This window comes from Grus americana, chromosome 5 (assembly GCF_028858705.1).
Source record: "Grus americana isolate bGruAme1 chromosome 5, bGruAme1.mat, whole genome shotgun sequence".
Classification (NCBI taxonomy): Eukaryota; Metazoa; Chordata; class Aves; order Gruiformes; family Gruidae; genus Grus; species Grus americana.
The window spans coordinates 17,186,418-17,211,711 of NC_072856.1; the positions used below are offsets into that span (position 1 = coordinate 17,186,418).

Consider the following 25,294-nt stretch of genomic DNA (forward strand, 5'->3'; position numbering starts at 1 on the left):
GCAAGGGATGGTGCCATCCTACATCCCACTGTTCCCTTTCCTAGACACCTATTTAAAAGGCAAGGACGAGTGACTCAGTATCTAGCAAAGGCGGACAGGTTATCCTCCTGCAACGCCCCATCCGTTCCAGCCCCGTGATGAGATGGACACCTGAGCTCAGCCCAACCTCCAGCTCCTTGGAAAGCCTCTCCCTGGCTCAAAAAAACCCTCTGTGGGCTCTGCTGGCCCCAGGCTGGCAAAAACATCAGGAAAAGACAGCAGCAAAGCTCAAAAGTGATGTTTCCAAAGGCAAATTCCCAACACGTGATTTGCTTGCATTAGCTAAAAGTTGTTGCAAGCAGGTGCTCTGTTTTTTGACACGGCAACAGTGAGGCTTTTTCATAAAGCCATATTTCCATGCTCTTAGTAAAGTGGGAATTTCTAATGCGCCACCAAAATTCTCGCTTTGCGAGCTGGTCTCAGGCTCGCATAGGAAGGAGCAGCATTTTAGTTGCTGTACGGGTGGAGCAGCCGTTGCGGGGTGCCACCCACGGCCAGAGACGGATGGCAGGCATTTTAATAGCTGCATTTCTCTATGAGACACCCACGCTGTCACTGCTGCAGCTGCCGCGGAGAGGCAGCTCGCCGGGACGCAGCTCTGCTGCGTCAGGCATTCCTGCCTTTACCCTGGCCCCTGCCCGGGTGCGTCCAAAACAAGCACAAAGCCATCAGATGCCTCTTCCCTCAGAAACGTTGCAAGGAGGAAGCAGGGTTTGAAAGGCGAGGGCCAGGGAGGAGTGGTGGAGACGAGGTTTTCCCCCAGCGCCGTGATCCTCCGTGCCAGCAGCATCCCTCCGTGGCATGCCCAGTTTCGAGCTAGCTGTAACTCTGCAATTTGTAGTAGCACTTGGCATGGCATCAGCCCAGGACAGACGAGCAGAAGAAAGACCCAGATAGCCTATAGCTCTCCTGATGTTCCACAAGCCCCTTCAGACTGTCCATGCCACCCCGCAGGCTGCCTCCGTCCTGCCCTGCCACCCTGCCCTGCCATGTGGAGACCATCCGTCCTGCTGAGGCGCAGGCTGACCTAACAACATACGCAAACAGGGAATAGGGTGAGGCAACGAAACCCATTTTCCTCTCCGACCGAAGCTTGCCTCCAGGCTTTAAAGGCCGAGCAATGCTCCGGTTTTCCTCACAAAGCCCCTTTGAGAAGACCCTGGATGAATTCCAGCTTGGCTGTATGTCCCAAAGCCACTTGGTGCCCTTCCCCCCTTGCTCTCCCTCTTCGCATGAACATCACTCTAACTCATGAAACAGCAGATTTTCTTCCCATCTGAGCAGAGAGGCTGGGACATCCCCAGTCCTCACCTCCCCAGGACCTAAGTGGTCCTCCCAGGTAGAAGTATCACACTCGGAAATCACGGGCTCCCAGCATTTGTAGAAGATATGGTCTTCAGCTCTACAAATAAACTACTGAAGTGACATTTAGAAAAGCTCTTCATCCAGAAGCATCTCAAAAGTGCTTTATAAACTTCACCAATGGGCTGTGCAAACTAGAACTCCCATGCTCGGTAGGGTCTACACAGAGGTATCTGCTCAGGGAAGATGACGGGTGCAGGCTGGCATCCCAGAAAGGCTCAGCTAGAGCAAAGAAACTCCCAGGTACCTGGTGAACGCAGGTTGGGGAGAAAATCCTGAAAGAGCTTGAGCAAAAGACACCAAACTGGGTTAACCCAGCTCCATCCTGCGACAAACTCAGCAAGGCTCCCATGACAATAACGTAGGCATATTTCCTTTGTTGGCAGAAGAAAAACCCAGATACAAAGATTTGTGTGTCTACTGCTGCATTTCAGCCCCCTTGTACAGATAAATACAGTAACTCTTTGACTGAAACACGGCCAAAATGTAGAGAGGGGGGCAATTACTGCATCAGGCAAAGCGTGTTTCCAAAGAGTGATCCAGAATACACTCCTGAGATGTCCTAAGTTAAAAGGTGTGAATGAACAGCCCTCTCAGTCACCCTCATGGTGAAAAAGCAGCTTGCTTTTTTTTTTCTTGAACATATCTTTGGTTCACATGGAAAGGAGAGTGTGGGAGAGGCTTCCCTTACTGTGTCTGGCACTATGGGTGTCAGCAGGTGGCACAGGACCGGGAGCACTAGGTTGCGGGATGCTTGCTCAATGTTGTTCAAGTTCATCTCATATTAGCCCCACCAGTCCTCGTTCAGCCACTCTGAAGTCAGAGTTGCTGGGGAATTGGGCATTCGTCATGAATGTGCCCCAGCGCTTAATAGCAGCAGTGCGAGCTGGGAAGCACCTGATGGACTCAAAACTGAGAAAAGACCGGTCTGATCTTTTTTGATGAGTCTTACCGGTGTCAGAGGAGGGGACGGCCTTGGTGAGGATGCTGTCAGTGATGGTGCCCAGTGTGCTGAAGGCGAACACCAGCGGCACCGCAACGATGCAGTAGTGCCACACGGTCCTCATTAGGGCCTAGGGACAGGACAAAACAGACCACAGATCATTAGAGAGCACAAGTGGTGACTTTGTGGCAAGAAACAACCTAGAAAAACATCACGAGCCAAACCCATGACTTCTTAGGTAAATTGTGGGAGCCACAACCAATACATGATGGTGAGGCTTTGACCATTGCAGGGTCTTTCATAGCCCACCATTTGTCTGCAGCGAATTATTCCAAGCATGCAGTGCAAGTAGGAAATGATACCCTACAATCTGGCAGCACGTTTCTCTGGCACTGCTGTGGGTATTTTTAGCGTCTGGGAATTAGTGACGTCCCAGCACCCTCCCCCCCATCTTCTGTCTCTTGTCCAACTCCTGAGGAAACGTTGAACAGCAGATGCATGTGGTGTACTTCAGGAAGCCTCCATTACTTACACAAAACAGCCTAGAGAAGGCATTTCAGTTCATTATCATAAATAATTAAAACTAAACTGAGCTTGTCAAAATAAATGAGCGCGGTGCATTGTGTAACGTCGTACCTTTGAGATTTCTAATCCTGTTCTGCTGCTTCCTTGCTAATAAATTCACCGAATTCAGTAATCTGGAATAGGTCTTCTGGCCATAAGTGCACATTAGCGAGCATAATTAGGGAGAGTAATGATTTTGTTATTGCACATATTCTTAGTGGAGACACCCCTCCAGCTGTTTAATACTGAAACAAAAGCGGTGAAGCTGCTTAAGCCGTGGGGCTAGAGCGGCTCTCGGCTTATTCACAAGTCCTGCTGGTCAAATGAATGGATTTCTCTGGGGCATGGAAAGGAAATTCCCCCTTTCTTGCAAGTCTCCTGCTTTCACCCATGTCTCAAGATGTATTATTGTGGCTGGAAAACATTTCTGTCACTGGTTTAGCCAGAAGTTTCATTCTCTGGAGTTCTCTCTCCTAAGATCAGGTCCCTGCCTCTCGGCTACAGAAGATGGAGAAGCCCAGAGACATTGCTCACTAATGACTTGGAAATATTGAGGTTTATTCCTAGTTCCCCTCTAGACTCACATGCAGCCAGGTTTCTCTCCTCAGAGGGGCTCTTTGCCTACGTTTTGGTTAAGATCTAGGCACTTCTGATTAAGGAACCGGAGAACAAAGACAGAGGAACAGGTATTTGGTACATAAACATTCAGACAGAGGGAGAATAATTCCTTGCTAGGGCAAATGTCATTGCAGACAACATTGCAGAGCTTATAGGAAAAAACAGCTTTAACCCTCCCCTGCCTTGTATCAATTCCCTCATGGGCTGAAGCAAGTGGGCAGAAAAAAGCTGAGCCACACCTGTGCCTCCTGTAAAACCAGAGGAAACGGCTCCCTGCTCCTCTGGGACTCAGAAAGGACCAAGCCAGGCAGAGCCCGTTCTCTCCTACTCCTTAGCCACTGCACAGGTACCAGTCTTTTTGACCTGAGCAGATCTGAAGGCATTTTTCAGGTGAGAGAGGCAGAACCAGGAGTTTCAGCAGACAGGCTCAAAAAGCAAACGCCTGGGAAACGCAGGCAGCGAGGCAGGACGAGGCATGGCCGTGGCTTCAGACAAAGAAAAAAACTTCCCCGTTGCAACCGCCAAGCCCTCCTACACCCCTGCCCACGCGCTCCTGGCTTGCATCTGCAGATCAGACACCGGCTCTCCCCTCCTCTCCTTTTCCAGGTGTTATTGCCGAGCTCTCAGCCCACCCCTTCCCTTCTCCAGCTGCCGATTGCTGGGAACATCCTGCAACCTCTTCCCAGCTGCACCACTGTCTGTCTGTTTGTCTGCTGCCGCTGGTGCCTGCCTTCCAAAACCACTTCAGCCCGCCTCCTGGTAATACGAAGATGGGTTTCGGAGCGTCTTTTATTAACAGCTAGCTTTTCTCCACAATTCCACCCTTTGGGGAGGGGACCTGCTTCATTTGGAGGCCAGATGCAGCAAGGGCACAGCGGGCAGGATGCTCCTCCAACGGTGGCTGTGCAGGATTAAAAGCTTCATGCATTAATCTCTGCATATGGGGTCTGCCACAGTCATCCTCGCCAAGATGGAAAGCCATCCCAGAAACGGATGTTTTCTCGGCAGCCACTCAAACAGAGTGCTTTTTAATAAGGCGTCCCGGGTGAAGAGGATCGCAGCTGCGTTTGCCTATGAATAGTTCTCGTGGGAAGTCATTGCTGACCCTTGTCCCCAGGCCCGTGCTGTCAGGATGTCCACAGCCCTCCGGGCTTGATGTAATTGCCAAATCTAAAACAATTTCCCTTCCCGGCTTCCCTCCCTGCACAGTTGATGTGAGCCTCCCCGCGCTGGGGCATTAGCTGCTGCAAGCCGTGCTGCCCTGTGTGGCCCTCTGCTGCCATCGAGGCTTTTTCTCTTACCTTCAGCCCCTCCAGCCTCCCCTTTCAGTGAGACCTCAGCGCACAAAAGCCATTTACTCCATGTTGCCCCCCCCCCCCCGCCTGATTCCCATGGGACCAGGCCCTGGCACAGGGAGCCAGTCCCAGCGGCACCCTGCCCTGCGTCTGGTTGGGGGTCCTCCAGATGGGCAAGGTCCACCTTGGTCCCACCTAATTGCTCCCACCCATGACCAAAAAACAATGGTGAGACTTTCAAAGCCCTTCCCAGGCCATGCTCAGGAGCACCAAGCTCTGTGCAGGTGTCCCATGCTAAGGTGGCACATCGATGCCAGCCAAAAGCACGTGACACCAACTGAGAGGGACCCTTCCTGAACATCCCACCACCCGGCAGCATCTCCACAAGCCCCAAAATCCCAGAGAGGGGGACCGCACTCCATCTGCAAAGCCAACCCTTCGTCTGCAGCCATTCTCCCTTCCCAGCCTCATCTCAGACACGCGATTTAGCCTCAGATTAGCAAAGGTGCGTAGGCACCTCATCTCATCTGTGTAGCTGGGAACCACGTGCCTCAATCCCCTCCAGGATTTGGCCCTGACCTCCCCATGGCTGTGGCATGGTTGTGGGAACGGCACCCATCCTACCCGCACTGGTGGGAGCACTGGTGTCCCGGTAGCAAGGCTTGAGGCCAAATCCTGCAGGGAATGTCGAAAGGCTGACACAGCTCAATTGTCCTTTGAGCCCATCTCACCGATGGCAACTGGTGTGCACTCTTCCTCCGTTCCCATCGCTTGGGCAGAGCTATCGGTTCCCTGAATGTGGCTTATCTGAGCAAACATGATTACTGGCAGAGCTGCCTACGTCAACTCGGTTTTCCAATTACCGATTGAGATTGGCATCAACTGTCGCCCATGCAGGCACAACCAGCAATGGGTAACATCACTCATCCCAAAACGGAGGAACAAAATTATTGGCTTGCTATCTCCTCCCCCCAATACTCTCAGCTTGGGGGAATCGGGCAAAAATAAATCCCCAGAAGAAGAGCACACAACCTCCTCTGTCTTGCAGCAGTGTACAACCGCAATGATTTCCCCCCCCCCCCCGCCTCATAATCTTCATTTACTTTCTGGGTAGTTCAGGAAATATAGTCGCTGACAAGACCAAGGGCAGGATTTCTATGCAAATCCAGTGACTCAGGAGGGACTTAACGAGTTTCTGTGTGAGATTAATTTTTTTTTTAATCCCTGTAACTATTACTCATGCTACTCTTTATCGTTATTTGGCGTGGTGCTTACGCTGAGCACGGCTCGGTTTGCACAGAGGCCCAAGAGAGCTGGTTTCCCCGCCGAGGACCACCCAGCAAAGCATGCCAAAGGTGGTGGCATCTCAAGGGGCAGAACTTGCAGCCAGGTCTCACGGACCTTGTGCCGCTGTGTTATTGAAAAGCACCATGGATGATTTAACGCCAAGCCTTACCATGCCTAGTCCCACACCGGCGAAGACGAAGACGCTGAGCCTGAGCAAGGTCCTCTCTGTACAGTGGTTAGTGAGTTTTCCAACAACCAGACCCTGGACAACCTGGGAAAGAAGCACACAAGCACCATTAAGCCTGATGTATAGCAGTTTAAACAAGCTCAGAACTGCTACAGCACTTCAAGCAAATGAAAGGCAGCAAATGGGTTATTCCCTTGCTTTTTTTTGGAGAAAGAGGGACCTCACTGTCATGGTAAATGGCTGAAAGATACAATCCATTATTTCAAGCATTTTGTGTCCTAGGAATAGATCCATCCCGTCAGCTGAAAGTCTTTACTCAGGGTGCACGCCTGAGTTTACCATCACTACCTACTCACCAGCAGTGATTGAAACCTTATAAAGACGCTTGCAGATAGAAATAATTTTTTCTAACTCACTCATGATGTTTTTGGGAAATCTAATTAATAGTAAGGTCTTCATTCTTGGCAAGTTCTTGTAAAGAAAAACAGTAGATTTGTATGCAGTGGAGGAAAAAGCCTCCTTTGCTGTACCTTCTCTTGCCATTATATTAAACTATAAATATACAAATTGGGTGGTTCATTGTTTTTTAGACAGGAAACAAATACGACAGAGATGCTAATACCCAGCCCCAGCAGTGTGCGCAGACGTGAGGGCTGGGGAACTGGTTTTACAGATTTTTAAATAAAAACTGGGGGAGGTGGGGGGAAGGAGGAGAAGGAAGAATTTAAATCCCAGGAAGTATTTGGCTTTTCCGGCGCTTTGCAGAGCTAAGATTCCCTCTTTTATTTCTTTGTTCAGCATCTCCCATACTTCAGATGACACTGGCCCAAGTGGACATGAGAGAACAGAGGTTGGAAGAAATCACTGTAAAAACAAAGCCCGACCAACTGCATTTCAGAGGAGGGACAGATAGGAATCTACTTAGTTTTCCCTGCCTTGAAAGGGTTTGTCTGATCCAAGTGAAAACCCCTCTGACTTGAAAGAAGAGCTCTAGTTTGAAATGCTTTCTTTGACGCAATGGCTTCGTTTCAATGGCAGTCGAGCCTGGAGAAAACCTCGGTGCTCTGTACACCATGCTCAAACTTGCTCTCTTAGTCCTAAGGATGAAACCCAAACTGAACTAAAAGAAAATTAATGCACAATGAATAAGAAAATTATTAAAAAGGAAATTATAAGCTATGACAACCAGTCCAGAAAAAGCAATTTAATTATTAAAATAACATAAAAAAGCAAAAAGTAAATAGTAATAGAGTGAAAATAAAATAAAGTTGACATAAAGAACAATAGCTACAAATTTAATATATTTCCAACAAGCTACAACTTAATGGAAAAATATCAAAATTTGATTCTTCACATTGCTTCAGAGCACAAGCCATTTTTGACACGAGGGCACATCGCACCAAGCAGACATTTTGGTTCCCAGTAAATACTTTTCCTGCCTCATTTTTGTCCCCATCCCCACCCTCGGGCAGGGCTTGAGAGCTCGGCTCACGTGTGCCCGGCCATCGTGTGACGGTGGCACAGCCTCCGCATGTCTCTCCTGGATTGTGTCACCTGCCAAGTTGCCTTGGGGGAACATGGTGGACCTGCTGCGGTGTGATGCTTGGACGATGCATGGGGTGACCTGAGTCATCCCAGCTGAAAGCCCTGCTGCGGACACGGGAGGAGGCTGATACTAGCCCTGGCAGCTCCTACTCAGGGGGTGGGTGGAGGAGCTGCTGAGTAATGCTTCATTAAGCTCAGCGCTCCTAAAATGAAGAATCATCATTAACTTTTTGCAACTTCTCAGTCCCTCCTGCTGGCTCGTACAGCTGGGGCTGTGCTGAGTCACGCGTGATGGGGGCTGAGCCCCATCGCAGGGCATGGCTTGACTCAGTGGTGGCATCACCGGAACCACAGTTTGGCTCTGCTGAGCCACTGGAGGAAAGGAGACGTTCCTCAATTTGCCTGGACTTGAACGGCATATTTAATCAGGATACACTGTGCAGGCACAACTGGGTCCCTGCCCTTCCTTGAGTCATTGGGGTATATCATAAGCAACGTCCCAAAGCAGCCCGATCTGATTGCCATGGGAGTGACGTACCCAAAATCATCTCTGTCAGTACATGTGAGCACCTAAACATGGGAAACAAGAGCCACTGCAGCAAAGCCGGGCTCTGAGCTGGCAGGACCTCGAGACGGGCAGACCAGAGGTCACCATGGCTGTTCCCAGAGTGAGCGGAGCAGGGGGACGGTCCTTGTACCGAGGCTGGGATTCAGCATGGGCTTCCCCATTGCTTGGACTGTGACGATACGAGCATGAGGTAACACACCACTGTCGAACCAACCAACTCAGCGATGGGACTTTTTCCAAGGGCAAGCGTCAACCCAAGTCACCTGCTTTCCCTCTGGGGCTGAGCAGCCATTCTTGGGTTATATATACAGACTGCAGCCTCTCCACTAGTTATCTGGGCTGCCAGACTCCCTCCCCAGCATGGTTATTGCCAATCCAGCCATGAACCCTGGGCAGGCAAGGCCAATCATCTTGATTTTGGACACTGTCAAACACCAGCGCCTTGATTTATGCACTGGATAATGTCACCGGGAGCTCCGGCCTCACTTCCACTCTGAATTGAGACCTGAAAATTTGAAAACTTCCAGCCTGCAATTTTCCCTGGGCACGCTGTCCCAGGGTTTGCATGAGCGGCAGCCGCCTGCACAGACACATTTAGGAAGGAGAAAGCGAAAGGTGGTTCATGCGTGCTCTCCCATATCAGGTTTTGAACGTGTGTTGCCGTTGCCAGGGTGTAGTGGGGGCATCCCGGATGACTTGGCCATCGCCGCTCCCATGGACAAGGCCTGGTGGCACCGGAGAGGCAGCAATGGGATTTATCCTTATTTTTATTCCTGCTGGCATGTTGTGGGCTTTTCCCTTGCATGCAACCTCCCCTTGAGACTGACTGCAATGCGCCTTCCCCTCCTGCATTGCATTTTGCCTGGCTGGTGCTTGCCTTTGTAACCTGACCTCCTTTGAAGTCGGGGAAGAGCCAGTGTACCTGGATGGAATGCCTTCTGTCATCAATAAACAAAAGAGAGAGGAAATTGTTTGCAAGTGAAATAACAGGCACTGCCCGTGGCTGTGTACACATGTCACAGGATAAACCAACTCATCTTTTTTTTCCTTCCCCCCCTCCTTCTTTAAAGGCAAATAAGTCTCCCAACAAATGCATAAGAACAGCCAAATCTCTCCTTGTCGTTAGGCTGGATTCGCCAAACTGAGGATTCATTACACTAGTTAAGCTGGTCATGTAGAAAAATACTCTTTACCTCTGTCACTGTATTTGATTTCTGGGAAGGCAGCAGCTCTCATTTGCTCAGAAGAGCCAATTGCCAATTTTATTGTTAACCTCATTAACAAATTTCAGGAATCCCTTGCAGGATGGAAAAGATTGCTGCTGTTTGAAGGTTTAAGATGCTAGTTTTTGGAAGACTTTTGAACAGTGAAGCACTAGTCTTGCTGCATGGAGCCGCTGCCAGGCAGGACTGGCACCGGCAAGTAGCTAGCCTCATTGCTGGAGGTTAGAGAAATGACACAGATGTCCTCCACACTCAGCAGACACAGGACTGTTTCTACAGATTCTTCCATCAGCACTGATCGAAAGCCTGACAGAGCCCAGCAACAAAATACATTCTGTTTCACCCAGCAGCCTGGAAATAAAAGATGCGAGAAGGTTGGAGCGGCAGGCGCAGCAGGCCAGATAAGCTGGTACAGCCTAGCAGAGAAGATGTAGGGCCCCATCCCTAGTGCAGATAGCATGATTCACATCAGAGGCAGCCTCCCACGCACCGGACCCATATCTCTTGCCTTTGAAATTGTGCCTGGCTGGCAGATCCCAAGGCGAGTGCAGTGCCGGCTGGGGTGGGACGTGCGGGTGGGCACCAGCTGGGGCAGACCGCAGGGGGCAACAAAAATCATGGGGCTTTTCTGCACGGGCTGATGGTGGTGCAAAACCATGGGCAGGGGATAAGGGAGTTGTTTTACTGACATGACAATGCCAGAAAGTGCTTGAGAAGTAGTTCAGGTCTTGCAGAGGAGCAGGAGGGTGGTGGGACTGGAAGGAGAGAGGATGGCAAGGACCAAACTGCTGAAGGCAGCACTTTGCCAAACAGGGTGAAGAGAACCCTGTGTTTTGCAAACTCCAGCCTAATCGCTTTCTTTCCCCCTCCAACCCGCCCCCCTCCACAGACTTAAATCCTTCAAAGTGAGGAAACTGGAGAACTTTCTGTTTGTTGTTGCAAGGTCCTTTCACCAAGTGGGTTTTCCCCCTAGGCATACCTGGCTGTAATTAAATCCCTGGCTCTTTAATCATCTCTTTTGCTGTGCAGCGAGGGGGGGGGGAAAGGCAAGAGGGACAGACTGGTGATAAGATGATATGCAATGTAAATCTCTCCTCCAGGAATCTCTCTCATCTTTTCAGGATCACTCCGTACCAACTTGTCCCTCCAGAAGCTGCACAGCTAGAGGTGGAGTTTGTATAACAATACAAATTTAAACACAGTAAATAGAACAGATGTCTTATGATTTCTTGATCCTCAGGGTAATAAATATCTACCCCTTTGTCCCACCCAGAGTTTTTGTTTGGTGTGTTTTGCTTTGGTTGTTTTAGAGAAAAAATTCTTAAAGGAAAGCTTCCCCCACCCCCTCCCGGGGTTTGAAATCTAAGCATCAGATGTGACTTCAGATACCAACAAGGGACTCCAGGTATTTCACTTGCCTAATCCTCCGGCGGCATTTTCCAAGCCAGATACTATGCCTGGAAGTTCTCCATGCTATTGCTCTTGCAACTCCCAAAAAAGCCAGGGCCTAGGTCTGCTTCTGCCCATTATGTAAAGTTAAATTATTTTACAGTATTATGATATTAATTATTCTCTGAAGGGAGATTGAATGGCATCTCACACTCCCAGGCATTCATTATGAGGGAAATTCTGTTTGCATGGCTTCTGAGATGAGAGGACTCTGGAAGGCCAGCCCCGGAGGACAGAAGGATTGCATCCCTGACGGGCTCTCACATGTCTCGCCTGGAGACCCGCCGGCAATCAGATAAAAATGCTTCGAACATATCATGAGCAAGGGAATCTCTGCAATGCAAGATGCCTGGCACAGAGGAATCCCTCTTGCTGTCTGCCTTCCCCACCTCATTTTGTTATCTCCCACTCGACTCCTCCTCCTGGACTTACGCTGGCACAGCCGCAGCTCACCAGACAGGCCCATGCTACCAGGGTGCTTCAAGTATCACTGCAGAGCCCTGGATTGCTTGAATTCCCCTCCACTTGCTATTTTCGCTTCATCATCAGATTTCTGCCTGCTCCAGCCTCAGTCATATTCCATTTTCTAAGCAATGACTTTTCTTCATCAAACAGCTCGTGGTGCCAGTGCTACGACATTGCCTTCCTGCACACCCTTTTCCTTCTCTGACCTTGTCTGGCTCAGTCCCAACCCAGAAACGAGCCCCCCTCCCACCCTCACCGCGCTTAAGCATGCCCTGCACTTTCCAATACCCTCTGCTATTAGACGCTCTGCTCTTTGCCTAACCACAAACAGTCAATTGGTGCCAGCACTTCATCCAGAGAGCTGGGAAGCTCCTGTTCCCCACAGACAGGTACTCCCACCGGAACTTTTACAACCTTACATCAGCAGACATATCACTTTTGACCACTCACGTCTCTGCGAGACAGGCTGGGAGCAGCAGCAAGGCAGCCTGCATCCCTCCATGCAGGGGTACGAGTGGCAGAGAGGAGAGCCCCCAGTGCTGGGGCGAAGGGTGACCATGCTATGGACAGCCAGCTCGGCAAAGGGAACAGGGTGCCAAGGATTCCCTGTGCCGTAAGCGGTGGTTATTGGTGCTACATGCACCATGCTGTGCGGACAAAACCCACCCCTAGCACCAGCTGAGCCACTTCGCTGCTGGCAAATGCCATGAACCGTTCCCATGTGGACAGAGCTGATGCTCAGCAAGGGAGCAACCAAGAGAGGTGCTCTGGGGAGCAGCCAGCCAAAGCCACGGGGCTCCTGGGCTCCCAAAACCAGCCCTGAATCTGCCTTCCCGAACTGCAGGGATCCTCTCAGGCTGGGCAAATGTTGGGGGGCCTGCAGGGTCATAAAGTGACAGATCAGGACCAAGCATAAAGAGGTGAGGCTGGGGACCTCTGGATGTGATCCTTCAGGAGGGCTTCCTGAATTAGCCGTGCTGGTAACTAATGTCCTCCATCTGCAAATGTGACAAACATCTTGCCTCCCACGGGGCTGGTGTTTCTGTGCATGCAGAAACATTCATGTTTCTCCTCCCCATGCAAAGAGGCGTTTGAGATATTAATGACAAAATACTTGAGTTGCCTACTTTGACTGACCCAAATCTCCTCTCTAGGTGCTCTGCAGCTGGCTTGAATGGGAGGAACAGTGGGAAACTGAGATGTTTACAGTGCATTGGCCGCTTCTCACCACAGTAGGTTAAATGAGGCTGAGAAGCTGAAAAATTAGGTTAAGCAATCAGAGTATAATATCCTTGGGGCGGGAGAGGAAAGCGGGAAGAGACCATTGCTATTCGAATCATCCTGGGATTACTGATAGGCCTGGGAAAGAAGGCTGCAACATCATCTTCTGTGCTAGAGGAAGACATTAACTTTGAGAAAGATCTCATTAAAAAGAACCCCAAACTACAATAACACAAAGCAATAATACTGCTAAAAGTTGGCAGGAATTGGCAGACCAGGCAATGCTTTTCTCGGTGCATGACCTTCAGGAAAGAGCTAAGTAAAGGGCTCAGCTAAGCCTTGCTTGCTGTGCTGTTCCCTGTGTGCCTCTGCAGCCGCTCAGTGCAAACAACGTGCGCTGGGAGCAGGTAAGACCCTGGGACATGGCGCTGCGCGTATCAGCCGGCCGTGTTGTGCAACTGCCCACGCACTGTGTTCTATGTCTACAGGGAGGTTTTAAGTAAACAGGACATGGCTCGATTTTTATTTTCCCTTTCATTTCTTTGACATCTGCTCCCATCTGTAAAAGTCCTTAAACATGACCCATTTTCAGGGCCAGGGAGGGATGCAAACAGGAGGGGGACGTTTCCTCTAACAGGAGGGCTCAGAGCAAGCCCAGGAGAATGGGAAAAGCCCCACAATATTTTATGGAAAGGCAAACTAAGGAATGAAAAATCAAAGCTAAGGATCTGGTTGATGAAATCCATTGAAAAGGACATTATATACCTTATGAATAAAGGTATAATTTAGTTAGTGAAGTGGGGAAGCCAGTCAGCAGATATTAATCACCGTTCACCCATCCAGACTGGTGGAATTTGCTTGCACCTTAATCTGTATTTATATCTCCAGCAGTATCAATTCACTGTGCAACAGAAACAAATGCACCTGAAATGCCAGCTGAGGCAGGATGAAGGCACACAGGCAGCTCTGGGGCTCAGCGGGACAGAGCCAGCACATGTTGCATTCCCTGCATACACTGGAGGAACCCCAACAGAAAGCAGCCGTAAAACATTAACCCAGTCGCTATCTGCAAGAGGTATCTTTGGGTGGTTCTAGCCAGAGACCTGATTTGAAAGTAAAGACACGAATTCTGATGTTTTACAGTAATTTGAAAGCCAGATGGTGAGAGTATCATTTGGATCAGTTGAGGATCTGGTCCTGCATAAACCAAAGCAGAGCTTGGAACTGCCAGTCATAAAGTGGAAAGAACAAATGACAAAGCAGAAAGCGGTGCTTTGCAAGCTCTCAGGTGAGATAGCTTTGCTGCCACCAGGAATCAGGTGTCCTGGGCTTTTAAAAAAATCATGCATTTTTTCCCCTTTCCTTTTTGGTGTTCTGACAGCAAATCCCAATGAGGCATCATGAAGAGGAGAAGTTCCTCTGTACTCTGTGACCACTTCACTCTTGTATGTCTGATGTCCAGGGTCATGTGCTGTAGAATATGCATAGCAACACGACAGAAACTGCATGGATAGATAAAAGAAAACTGCCTGGCTGACAAAAGCTAGTTTCTGTGCCAAATGCCCCAAGGCAAAGACTCCCCAGCAAAGTAGATTCTGCACCTGAGCCTGTACACCACTGCTGGGTTAGAGCATGGTAATAGGTATGATTGGCCTCTGTGGGATGAAACCCTGTGACTATGGGAAGAGTCAGGCCCCTGGTTAGTACTGACATCTTATTATTCGTTAGGAAGCAGAGTGAATGCTGTAATTCCCATATCTTCCAGGGCTATATTTATATGTAGGGTGCACTGGCATGGCAGCGCAGGTAACCTTATCTACAGTAGTTTCAACCAAACTAACCTGGAAAAACAATAGCAGTGAAGACAGACAGATATCCCAGACACAACAGCAGTGTCCTGAAGACAGCTATCCCGGACCAAACAGCAGCATCCAAGCTCCATCTAGCAACATGAAGCCACTCCTGCCCCAGCTGTACAAGTGCTATTGCTGCCCATTTTAGCTGGCTCGAAACAGGCACACCATAGCCATGCTGCAACCCCAAATTTGATTTCAGTACCAGGATTTAACTGGTACCTCTAAGTTAAGGGCATAGCTGTTGGGAAGTCCCTCTGCATTCGAAGGGGGAAGAATGTATCAGAAGGTGACTCAGTCCCTCTAAAACCTGAGTGATTCCTGCAGACCCTGATCTAGGAGGCAACATACAAAGACTAAAGTAGGGAAAGCCTCTGCTAGCAGTCAAGTTTGGCTCACAAGCATGCTTTGGACAGCAGCTGCTGATCACCCCACTTGTCATGCTCTTTCCATGCTGTACAGCGGCAAATCGGTTTTCTTTCCAACAAGACTGGATGGGAGGATGCATCTAGCTGGTAGCAGATGTTGAGCTCATGGGACCATGTGACAGCTAGTCCAAAGCCACCTTTCCAGAACCGACATGGTGAAGGCACCAGCTCCTCAGCTCCAGTCATTTCACTCTGCAGACTCCACTTGCCGATGCACGACCATGCTTGTCAGCTGCTCTACCAAGATGCCCAGATTTGGTGAGACCAGGGCAGAGCTCAAGGGACTGGTAATACTAAGACAAATCCAAATCACAAGGGAATGAACTAAAGTTGCCATTTCCCAGATGAGAAGCTCCTCCAGATCCCACAGGAACTCTGCGGCAATGCCCAGGAAATGAAGGCAGATTTAATAACAAGGCCACCCTCCTTCAGGATATTGCTTAATTTGCATTCCTACCTTGAGGCTTGCTTATAAACATCTGTTGCTCTTTCTGCAAAATTATTAGCCTCTTCCTCCAAAAGGAAAATTCTGCTATAATACAGCATGTTATTTTTTTGGCTCTGCTACTGCCTAATTCAGCTGACTTTTCCCTTTTACCCATTTTGCAAGTCTTCTAATCATGTACCATTGCCTATTTTTAATTTTTTTTTGAAAGTACAAGCTTGCTGTGCTTGTTTCCACGCAGCAGAAATGAGTCCTTCCTCAACTCTGAAGGTATCTGTGAAAATGCCAGTAAGACCGTCTACGTACATAAGTTTACAGCGTGCTACTAATTAAATGTAAATGAGCCAACCTTCACCAGGGAAAACCTTAGTCAAGGCTCTTTAGCTTCAATGTAAGTTTTGTTACAAAAACCAGGGCAACATCAGTCTGAGGAAATTTTAGCTCCTTTTAGCAGCTTAAAGATCTGCAAGGAGGGACAAGGGGAAGAAAGTTTTCGGGACAGTCCTTGCTGATTTCTTCCCATTCCAAGGAATAGAATAAATTTGGAGTCACTTCTATTTTTTGAAGCCAAGTGCTACATTGCATAGTTAGGATTTGCCCATGAATATTACACCTGGATTTGGGAAAGCATGTGTCAAAAAGGTAGCAAATTGAAAGTGGTGTGGCAAGAGGGGGACTTCCACTTCACTTACCATTTGAAGGACACCAAAATATGACATCAGGTATCCAGACTCTACTGCTTCCAAGCCAAAGAAATCCATAGAGATGATGGAAAACATAATCAGGAACAAACCTAGAGGGAAAGTTAATGAAAAGCATACATCAATATACTTGCACTGCATATAGTGGCCCAGACCGTGCTCCCAGTCATCTCCAATATGAATCAGTAGCTCTCCCTGGGGTTACCAGGCCTGGATATAAACACGAGCAGAATCCTATTCAAAGTCAGTGTAGTAATTTAATCTTTAAATGTTAACTTTTTTATCCCACTTACTTTCATCTTTAAAATAATGTGACTATGTAGGCCGTAGATTCAGCTGTTTATTATAAACTGGTAAATATTTTTATCACTGAAGCCAGACTAACCATTAAGGCAGCAAGAAAACATTTGTTCAGACAAGACTGTAACCATAAAAATAATCTGATTGGATTCCTCGCCCCTTTTGCCTAACTTTAGACTTTCACCATGGGGAACACTGCCTGGGAAACAGCCCGTTGACATCAGCCTAAATACAGCGGTTTCACTGCACCCCTCGGTAGTGACGTCGGTGGCACGTGAAATCTCTCGCTCTCCTGGACAGACAGCAGTGTTGACACAAGCAGTCGGGAAAGTACAGACAGAAACAGCACAGGCTGGGTCTGCTTTCCAATTAAGGCCATTTCTGGAAAGCATAATGGAAAATGCCCACTCGCTTAATCTCACATGAAAATACAATAGTGTGCATTTCCCCCCACCCCAAACATACACAAATACAGGCACGTGTACGCATGCTCCCATCGTACACAGAGAGCCATCAAATTAAAAATATTGTGACAAAACATTGCTCTCAAAGATTGGTATGGGGTAGGAGGCTGCTGCCTCCCCTAGCGTGCACCTCATCTGTGCACCTCCATCTGTGCACCTCAGATGGACCGAGAAATTGGGGCTCTCCGCATGTGAACATCCCCACAATGTGCCCGTTGGACAGTGCTGATCCTGCTGGGGAGAGGAGAAGAGAGCAGACAACCTTTAGGGGGGCCTGCCCTCCCTTATAGGATCCTCCGAGGTACAAAGACTGGGTAAATAAGGAGCTGTGGTCCTCTCTTTCCTGAAGAAAACAGAGCCCAGGAGGCAATGTGCAAGGACTGAGAAGACAGCTTGTGGCCTGGCAAAGTGAGTCACTAAGCCCGCAGTATGGGAAGGATCTTGCTGGCATTTCCCGGAAGTGTGAGGAGAGTGATCCCAAATTGCTGACTAAAACGCTGTGGAGGACTCACGCCCTAACAAACCAGCATCCAGCAGCCCGGCAGCGCTGCTACCAGTGGAGCATCTGCAGCAGCGAGGACCTCCCTCCGAGCACTCCAAGCCTTTGCCTTGAGGGACCACCACCCTCCCACCCCAGGACCTGCCACAAAGCCTTTCTGAACCCCACCGCTCACTGGAGATACCTCTTCCCCCCTTAACGGGGATACCTGCACCCCAGCTGGGCCCGCAGCATTGGCGGAGAGGGATGGGGGGCAGGAAGGGTGCCCCGTTTTGCTACTCTCCAGATACTTGGAGAAGGTGCCAGGGAGCTGGGGCTCATGAAGATTTATGGCTTCACCACACCCCTCTGTGAAAAGCACCCTGTCGTTATCCAGCTACTTTGAAATCGCTCTTAGCTCAAGCCAGCTTAAGGTAACATGCAAATAACAGTATTTACTCACAACATCCAAACCAAGCAAGAGAGTTGCACATGTTTATAAAAGACACATGTGAAGAAATGAAAGAAAAACCACACTTCATTTCACTTGCAGGAAGATTAGATTGAAGCGGGCGCTCACCCTTCATCCTGCTACCCTGGCTGCAGGAACCACCTAGGAGGGGCTTGACCTTCCCACACACCTGACGCTTCTTCCTGATACTATGCATCAGCTTCTACAACACCCCTCCCCTTTGAAGTCCCTCACCAAGTTAAGGCAGATTTGGATCCTTCTCCTCCAAAAGAGCTGATTTCTTTTGGAGCAGGGGGACAGGCTCTGCTCTTTAACTAGCGTTACACATTGCACAGCTCCGCTGGACATGCAGAGGTCTCTTCTTTAGATGGGTGTCATCCCCTGTGCCTGCATGGCCAGTTAAAGCTGTCTGAACAAGGGAGACCACCCTGCTCCCTCCCCTTTCAGCAGCTAAGGGGGTCCCTCCCGTTGGCAACACATTTCTTAGTGAAACCCGCAAGGCGAGCCCTAGATTGAACTCAAAGGATTTTATGCCTATTGGAACAAACGTTTCTTACAAAGATTTCAGCAGGTCCCATCTGGGTTGGCTGCAGGTCAGCTGAATGCAGCCACGTGAGTAATGTTTTCCTCCTGGGTGGGGGCTCGCTGGGGTGGTGGGTCCCCAGGCTTTTCTGGGGACACCAAAAGCAAATGCAGGAGCTGCCTGGATAAGCTGCAATCCACACTGTGAGTTTCAGGTTTTCAACAGGAAAAAAAATAGAAAATAGCAAAACATATCCTCAGAAACCTCTTTTTTTTTTTTGGAGGGGGTCTAAATAAAGGGGTGAACTCCTCAGAAAACCTGGCACCAGTGGGATGAGAACTAGGGATATGCAGCAGCAGGCAGGTAAATGGTTTGTGAGATGTGAGATGAGGAAAAGCACCAAGGAGAAACAGGAATGCAAACTGTATTTTCAAGAAAAAAAGACACGACACTTCTAAAAGCAGCCCGTGGCTTTGGGAGGGCCAGCTTAGCAATCCTTACTGAGAGCCAGAGTGAAAAGGTGAGCGTGGCCGCTGGGAGCCCATCTCAGCCCTCCTACACTGGATTGCAAACGCGATGGGATGCAGAGCCCCACGGTCCACTGCAAAATCTTGTTCCACGTATAACACAAAGTCTCTTTAAAAATGGGATTCAGGTGCTAAAGTGATTGCATTAAAACCAGGTTTTCCAAAGGGATTAGGCAGCCGAAGATTCAAACAAGCAGCTATTTACCAGTATTTGCAAGGCCCTGGTGATTTCTGGTCAGTAAAAGGTACGTTTGACATTTTTATCCTTGTGTTTTCTTTTCTGTCTCTTATCTACCGCAATGCAATGAGACTTGCTTTTCCCAGGTCAGTTGAGGATGTAATTTGGCTGTGCTGGAGTGGTCCACTGCCTGTCCTTTCCTTGGCAGCTACCCTCCTGCAAGGGGCACAGAGCCCATGTCTCTGCTTTTATGCAACACAGGGAGGAGGTTCCCAGCCCTGCAGCCCTCTCAGAGAAGCTCTTTCGGTCTCAAACAAACTAATTTTAGACAACAATGAGATCCGTAAGGAACAGAAGATTTTCTTCTGTGTATATCACAAACTTGTTTACAAAGTAAATAGAGAAAGGTCTGTAATTTGGGTGATCTAATTAATTATACAGTTGTAACCGGGAGATGAAACGTAAATGAGCTTGTGAGGAGCTCAGCCTCCAGCTATGAGCTGCAGAGAAGTAAGTGATGGCCAAATCCCCTTTCAGCTGCCATTGGCTGGTCAGTAACCCAAAAAGAGACCTGTAAAGAGAAGTCACTAGGACTTTAATCACTCCTCACTGTATTTCAAGTGCTATACTTGTAGCAGGAGTGCTTCAGGTGAACCCATTCCTACTCTCACTGACAATCAGCCCATGTCCTGCCTCAGCTTCACTGTCTCCATTCTCTTTGCCTAGAATTTCCCTTGCAGTTTTGGGCAGGAGATGTTTATTTGGGTTGGGTGCATGGTTTTGCTGTGTATGGGAAAAGAACGTCTTCTACAACAGGGAGGAATTTGCATTTCATCAGCGATGACTACAACAAAGTGCATCTTGCCCGGCCTTTGGAAAAAGGAGAGCGCACAGGAAATTACCGTGCAGATTGCATATGGATGTGGTCTCAGGATGGCATTTTTAAACAGAGAAATGAATGCTACTTAAAGCTGAGAAATGAACCGGATTCAGCAGAGAACCCTCTTAAAACATCACTTGACTATCTGGTTCTGTGAAATGCTGTCATTTTATAAACACTTTTAAAAATACAGTTTTAAAAGTTTGGTTTCAGAAGAACCTAAAAAGTGCGCTGTTAGGGCAAGCCAGCAGTCCATCGAGACTGTATCCTGTCTCCAATGGTGGGGGTAGGACCAATTGCCATTATTGATCCCAACCAATGCCAACTAAGCACAAAAAGTGAAAAAGGAAAAAAAAAAAAATCAGTAGTCCTTTACTTCCCCGTGTATTATTCTACGGCTTCAGTCAGGCTTGCTCCCCCAGAGCCTTAGCAAGGAATAACTGATGAACCTGGCCAAGCCCAGCAATGCCATCCCCTTCCAATTCAGCCACTCTCCACAGCCAAATCTACTTTCATTTGTAAACTGAATTAACAGCTTACAAATTAGAATTGAATTTGTAAATTATGTTTCATGTTATTTAAACTTCAAGGGCTTCTCCAGACACAGAGGAATTAGAAAAAGATGCAAAGTATAAAAGCTAAGGTACCTTAAATCCTCTTAGGATCCTTGTTCAGAAGGGAATTGCCTTAGTTTGTTCAGATGTGTGATGTACACGTGTTTTGAAGTGTACAAAATTCAATCCCTGAAACTGCAATCAAGAGAAACTGCACTTTTAGGCTTGACTGGGACAAGAACCGTGAAGGCCCTCTGTGTGGAAGGGCAGAGAACATCACCCTTTCCTTACCCCACCACTAACAAGCCTGACATGCTGGATTAATCTCTAGACAGTCGAGGAGGGAGGGCAGAACACAGAGAGTAGGCAAAATTAAAGATGATTAAATTGTGACCAAGGATATGTACAACCAGGCAAATTGTGAGACATGGACAATGCCAGGGCAGCAACTGACTGAAAGGGAGCAGGGAAACAGGCAGCTTTGGGATGGGTTTGAGGTAGCAGCAGGTTCCTACCATGACACAAGCAGAATATATAAAGTAGAAAAGAACAAGCACCACCATCAACATGCACAGGAAGAAACGTGGTGTGGTTCCCCTGCATGCAGCTGACAGTTAGAGCAGCCATAGGTTTTAGTTGTTGGGAAAAAGGTTAGGGTACACATATTCCTTAAAATCATTAAGTAAAATCAGGAAGGACTTCAGTGTTTCTGGCAGACTACAAATGATTTCCCTCTGCTCTGAAGAAGTTACAGCCTAAATAGAAATGACAGACAAGAAGAAAAAAATTTACAGCTGGGGGATGGGGTAGAGAGATTAAGTGATTTGCCAAAAGTTGTAGAAGCAGCCTGTGGCAAGTAGTCTGTTTTACATTAAGACCCAGAGTTTTGACCCTATGTAGCTGAGAGCATTTGAAAGCATCCAGCATCGAGTTAGGAGCTGAATCTTCACCGCTCCATGATCAAATGCAACGTGCCTTCAGTAACTTGAGACAAGCCTGGTCTATGGTGTATGTCATGTTATTTTAAATACATCAGCAATCATGGGTAATGGGTGAGATTTACCTATGGGAAGTCCAGCAAAGACCTTGACTATGAAAACTTCCATCACTCCTGGAAACTTCATCAGGCGTAGGATTTCTCTGATGCTAAACACGCTGCCAGACTGTGACGTGCCTACAGAAGATAACATACTGATTAATACTCTATTTATACAGGTTAGAAGCAGGAAGCAAAAGACTGTGAGACCGTCTGCTCAGGTTCACTACCACCTTTCCAAAAAGGTGAGTCTCTGCAGCACCAGCTTTCTGCCGACAGCAGGAGGTTGGGAGCTGGTGCTGGGTCTGCACGCAGAGGACCCCTGTGAGGCAGCAGGACTTGCCTCCCATGCTGGGCCAGACTAACCCCCAGCAAGGGCTCCATGTTCACCATTTCTGAGATCGCGGCAAGCACTGGGCTGGAAGGTTGCAACTCTGCATGGCAGAGTGGTCGGCAGATAGGGAATAATATTCTTCCACAAGCACAGCTTAGGCATTAAAGTGTCAGCATTTCAAGGTTGGCACCTTTTTGCCCTTAAATGCAACCCCAAATCCTTTAGCAGAGTTCTTACAGCTTGACAATCCCCGGTCCCTGTTCATGTGCTATTTATCAGAAACACTAAACACTTACTGTGCTCTGTCACACGATTGTCTGACTTTGGTTTAGCCTGCGAAGGGATCCAAACCATTGCTATCATGGTATTTATGAGATTACCCACCAGCCCGACATACATAGGAACAAAAATGCTGCAAACAGAAAAAATACAGGTAAGTGGATAAATAGCACAACAAGACATTTATACCTCTGACCTGCAACGGCTTGGGGACTTGGATGAGGAACAATCTCCTTGAAGCTGCAGTACATAAGGCTATAAAAGAGCTCACATCCTTTCATGGGGGCTTTGGATATGACCGCAGTTTGAAATTTCACCAAAAGATGGCTTTTACCATCAAGATAGTTTTTCATTTGTATTAATAATAGGTATAATACAATACTTTTAAATCTGTAAGTGTCGGGGAAATGAGCCCCTCTTGATTTAATGAAGCTTTAAAATCTTCCCACGGAAAGCATAGCAACTGCTTGTCAGGAACCATCTAATCCCACATCTATTCCCCAGTTTCATTTATCTAAGTATCACCTCACTCCTTGAAATTTCTCAGCAAAATCAAATGAAGTTAAAGAAAGTGGAGAAAGTACTCAAGATTATTAGGGATAGTAGAATACAGCCCAGCCTACAACCAGAACTGAAACCAGGGAGACACAATGCCACTTGAAAAGGAGCTGCTAAAAATAACAAACACGATTTACAAAGCCACCTGAGGAGTGGAGTAAACAGCACTTTGATTGATGCACCTACTTTTCTCCAAAGGTGCCCAAAATCAAATCAGCACCCTTTCAACTGCCCATCAGAGCCCCAAACATTGGATCTTTAACAGAAGCAGAGCCACATTCTTAGATGTAGACTCAGTGAACAGCAATTATTAACAGTAGTTTTACAATGATAAAAAGGAACAATTACAGCTTATCTAAAAACCCCAAACACAAACCCCATAAAAGTCTATAGAGTCAATAATAGGTCCTCAATTATCACTGTCTTCTTAAAAGAGAAGATTAGGAAATGACTCCTCCTAGGCTTTAAGGGCATGTGGGAAGATTTCAGGCTCTGAAGGACTTTAACTCTGCCAGACACAGATGGAGCAATGTCCAGGGCTGGAAGACTGAAACTCAGGAGAGTCGAGCTCAAAACAAAGGGAGGAGCATGTTTTGTCTTTAACAGTGAGAGCAATTATCCAGTAAACCAGCTCATTAAAAGTCTTCCCCAGCAGGGGAACCCTGCTAGTGAGAGAGTTTCATAAAACGTGTGTAAACCCTACCGCAGGACGCAGGTTTGGGGTGGGAATGCCCAGCAGAAACAGCGAGGGCTGGTGTCATGGAGGGGACAAGACTAAGTGACCATCGTGGTCTTTCTGGGGCATCGAAATTAAAGCACCTTGGACTTCAGCAAAACAATGCCTGGATTTCACCGGAGAGGGCTTTGGAGCCATGCGAGTCCACGCAAACTTTGAGGCGACCGTGCCATCCCCACATCCCCAGCAACCTGTGCTGCAAAAACAGGATGCCAAAGCGAGCTGCAAGCCACCAACCCATGCTCCCTGTGAGCCTGCTGATAAAGGACTGCTTATTGCCTGACTTTTCACTGCTGCTTTCCTTGTCAGACCATGGCCTGTGTTTTTCGTGGAATAACCAGCAGCACTAATTGTAAAAGCCTCAAGTTTCCGCCATGCTAGACAAAGGTGTGGTCTGAATAATTTCTAGAGTATTATTAAAGTCCCAGAGCAAGACAGTCAAGGATTGAGATGCAAACAACCAAGAAAATCATCAAAGAGCAAATACATATATATATACACACACACATATTCCTGCTAATAGCAACAGCAAAAATTCCAGCTGAATATTTTAATTTTCATTAATTATTATTAATAACAACAAAGTCAGATAATATCTTCCTGCAAATGGACTTAGTGCAGTTATTTAGTACTGCTGCCTTCTGTCCGCCAAGCTGTTCTGCTAATTACCCCAGACCACAAAATTAGTCATTTACTGGATCGTTATTTTTTATTTTTAGTGCAGTGGATTGCCACTTTCTGATTTAAAATTATCTGCCAAACAGTTCCCAAACTATTGAAATAAAATTTGTGGACCCAAATTTTTATCCAATAAATCAGAATTTCTAATTTGCATTGCAACATAAAGTAAATTTACTAGCAAAATAGAAAGGATAAAATAACCAAATAAGTAGATGCAGCTGACTTAATGTTTTGGGGGATTTCTATATTTCAAGCTTTCATTCTGATATGGAAAAAACGCATCATAAAATTTTTCATTGGATGGAAAAAACTTCCTTTCCAGTCCTATCATTTCCTGAGGTTTTCCAGACTCCCACATGTAATATGTTGGGAGTAAATATGTTTTACTCTTCAGACCCAAGAAGAATTACAGCAAGCAATGAGGGAAGGATGCTTCTGTAAAACTAGTAAGCAAATGGTGCTCTACTACACTGCAAGCATACAACTGATAATTCATCGCTGTGAAAGGGAGAGGAAAACCTGGGCTTGCCTTAATGGATTCATGGCATTTTGTATGGCTGGACTCTGAAGTCAGAGAAATCCAGTAAAATATAGAGCTCAAAATCATGTTTCCCAGACAAGCCTGAAACATTTAAAATCATCTGAAAATACCTTTTCTTAACCACAGTTTTCTGTAAGCGCTTCATCTTTCTCCATATATTAAGCATTATCATTTGTTGATGGAAAGGCGATGAAGCTACACCCTTGGGCTAGCTGCTCTGTTATCTTGTCCTACACAGCAGGGACAAACTCTGGAATTGGAGATAACGCATCTGTGTCCAGAAACCACCTCTCTCGTTTGTTTGCTTGTTTAAGAAAGATGAAGTGAAACCAAGGTTTATAAAAAATGCCATATTGACACAGCAGGTCATTCTTTTTTATTTTCTGATGTATCTTCATTTCTTTTTTCTGGTATTTCAGTTACAACCCATGAATTATAGAATCATAGGATCATTTAGGTTGGAAAAGACCTTTAATATCATCATTACACACAATGACACCACCCCTTCAGTAAGGCATCAGAGGGATGCATCCTCCCACTCCTACAGCAAAAGGCAACCG

General features: G+C 47.4%; 1 protein-coding gene across 6 annotated transcripts in view; it reads right to left on the reverse strand.

The window, feature by feature from the left end:
* SLC22A18 (solute carrier family 22 member 18) overlaps positions 1-25,294 on the reverse strand; it is a 92,833-nt gene that overhangs the window by 13,251 nt on the left and 54,288 nt on the right. For all 6 annotated transcript variants that reach the window (XM_054828095.1, XM_054828090.1, XM_054828094.1 and 3 more), the window contains 5 exons: positions 22,236-22,351; positions 21,633-21,743; positions 16,185-16,285; positions 6,278-6,379; positions 2,354-2,474 (listed from right to left, as the gene is read on the reverse strand). In XM_054828095.1, coding sequence (XP_054684070.1) covers positions 2,354-2,474; positions 6,278-6,379; positions 16,185-16,285; positions 21,633-21,743; positions 22,236-22,351 — 551 coding nt within the window. The remainder of the gene's footprint in view (positions 1-2,353; positions 2,475-6,277; positions 6,380-16,184; positions 16,286-21,632; positions 21,744-22,235; positions 22,352-25,294) is intronic.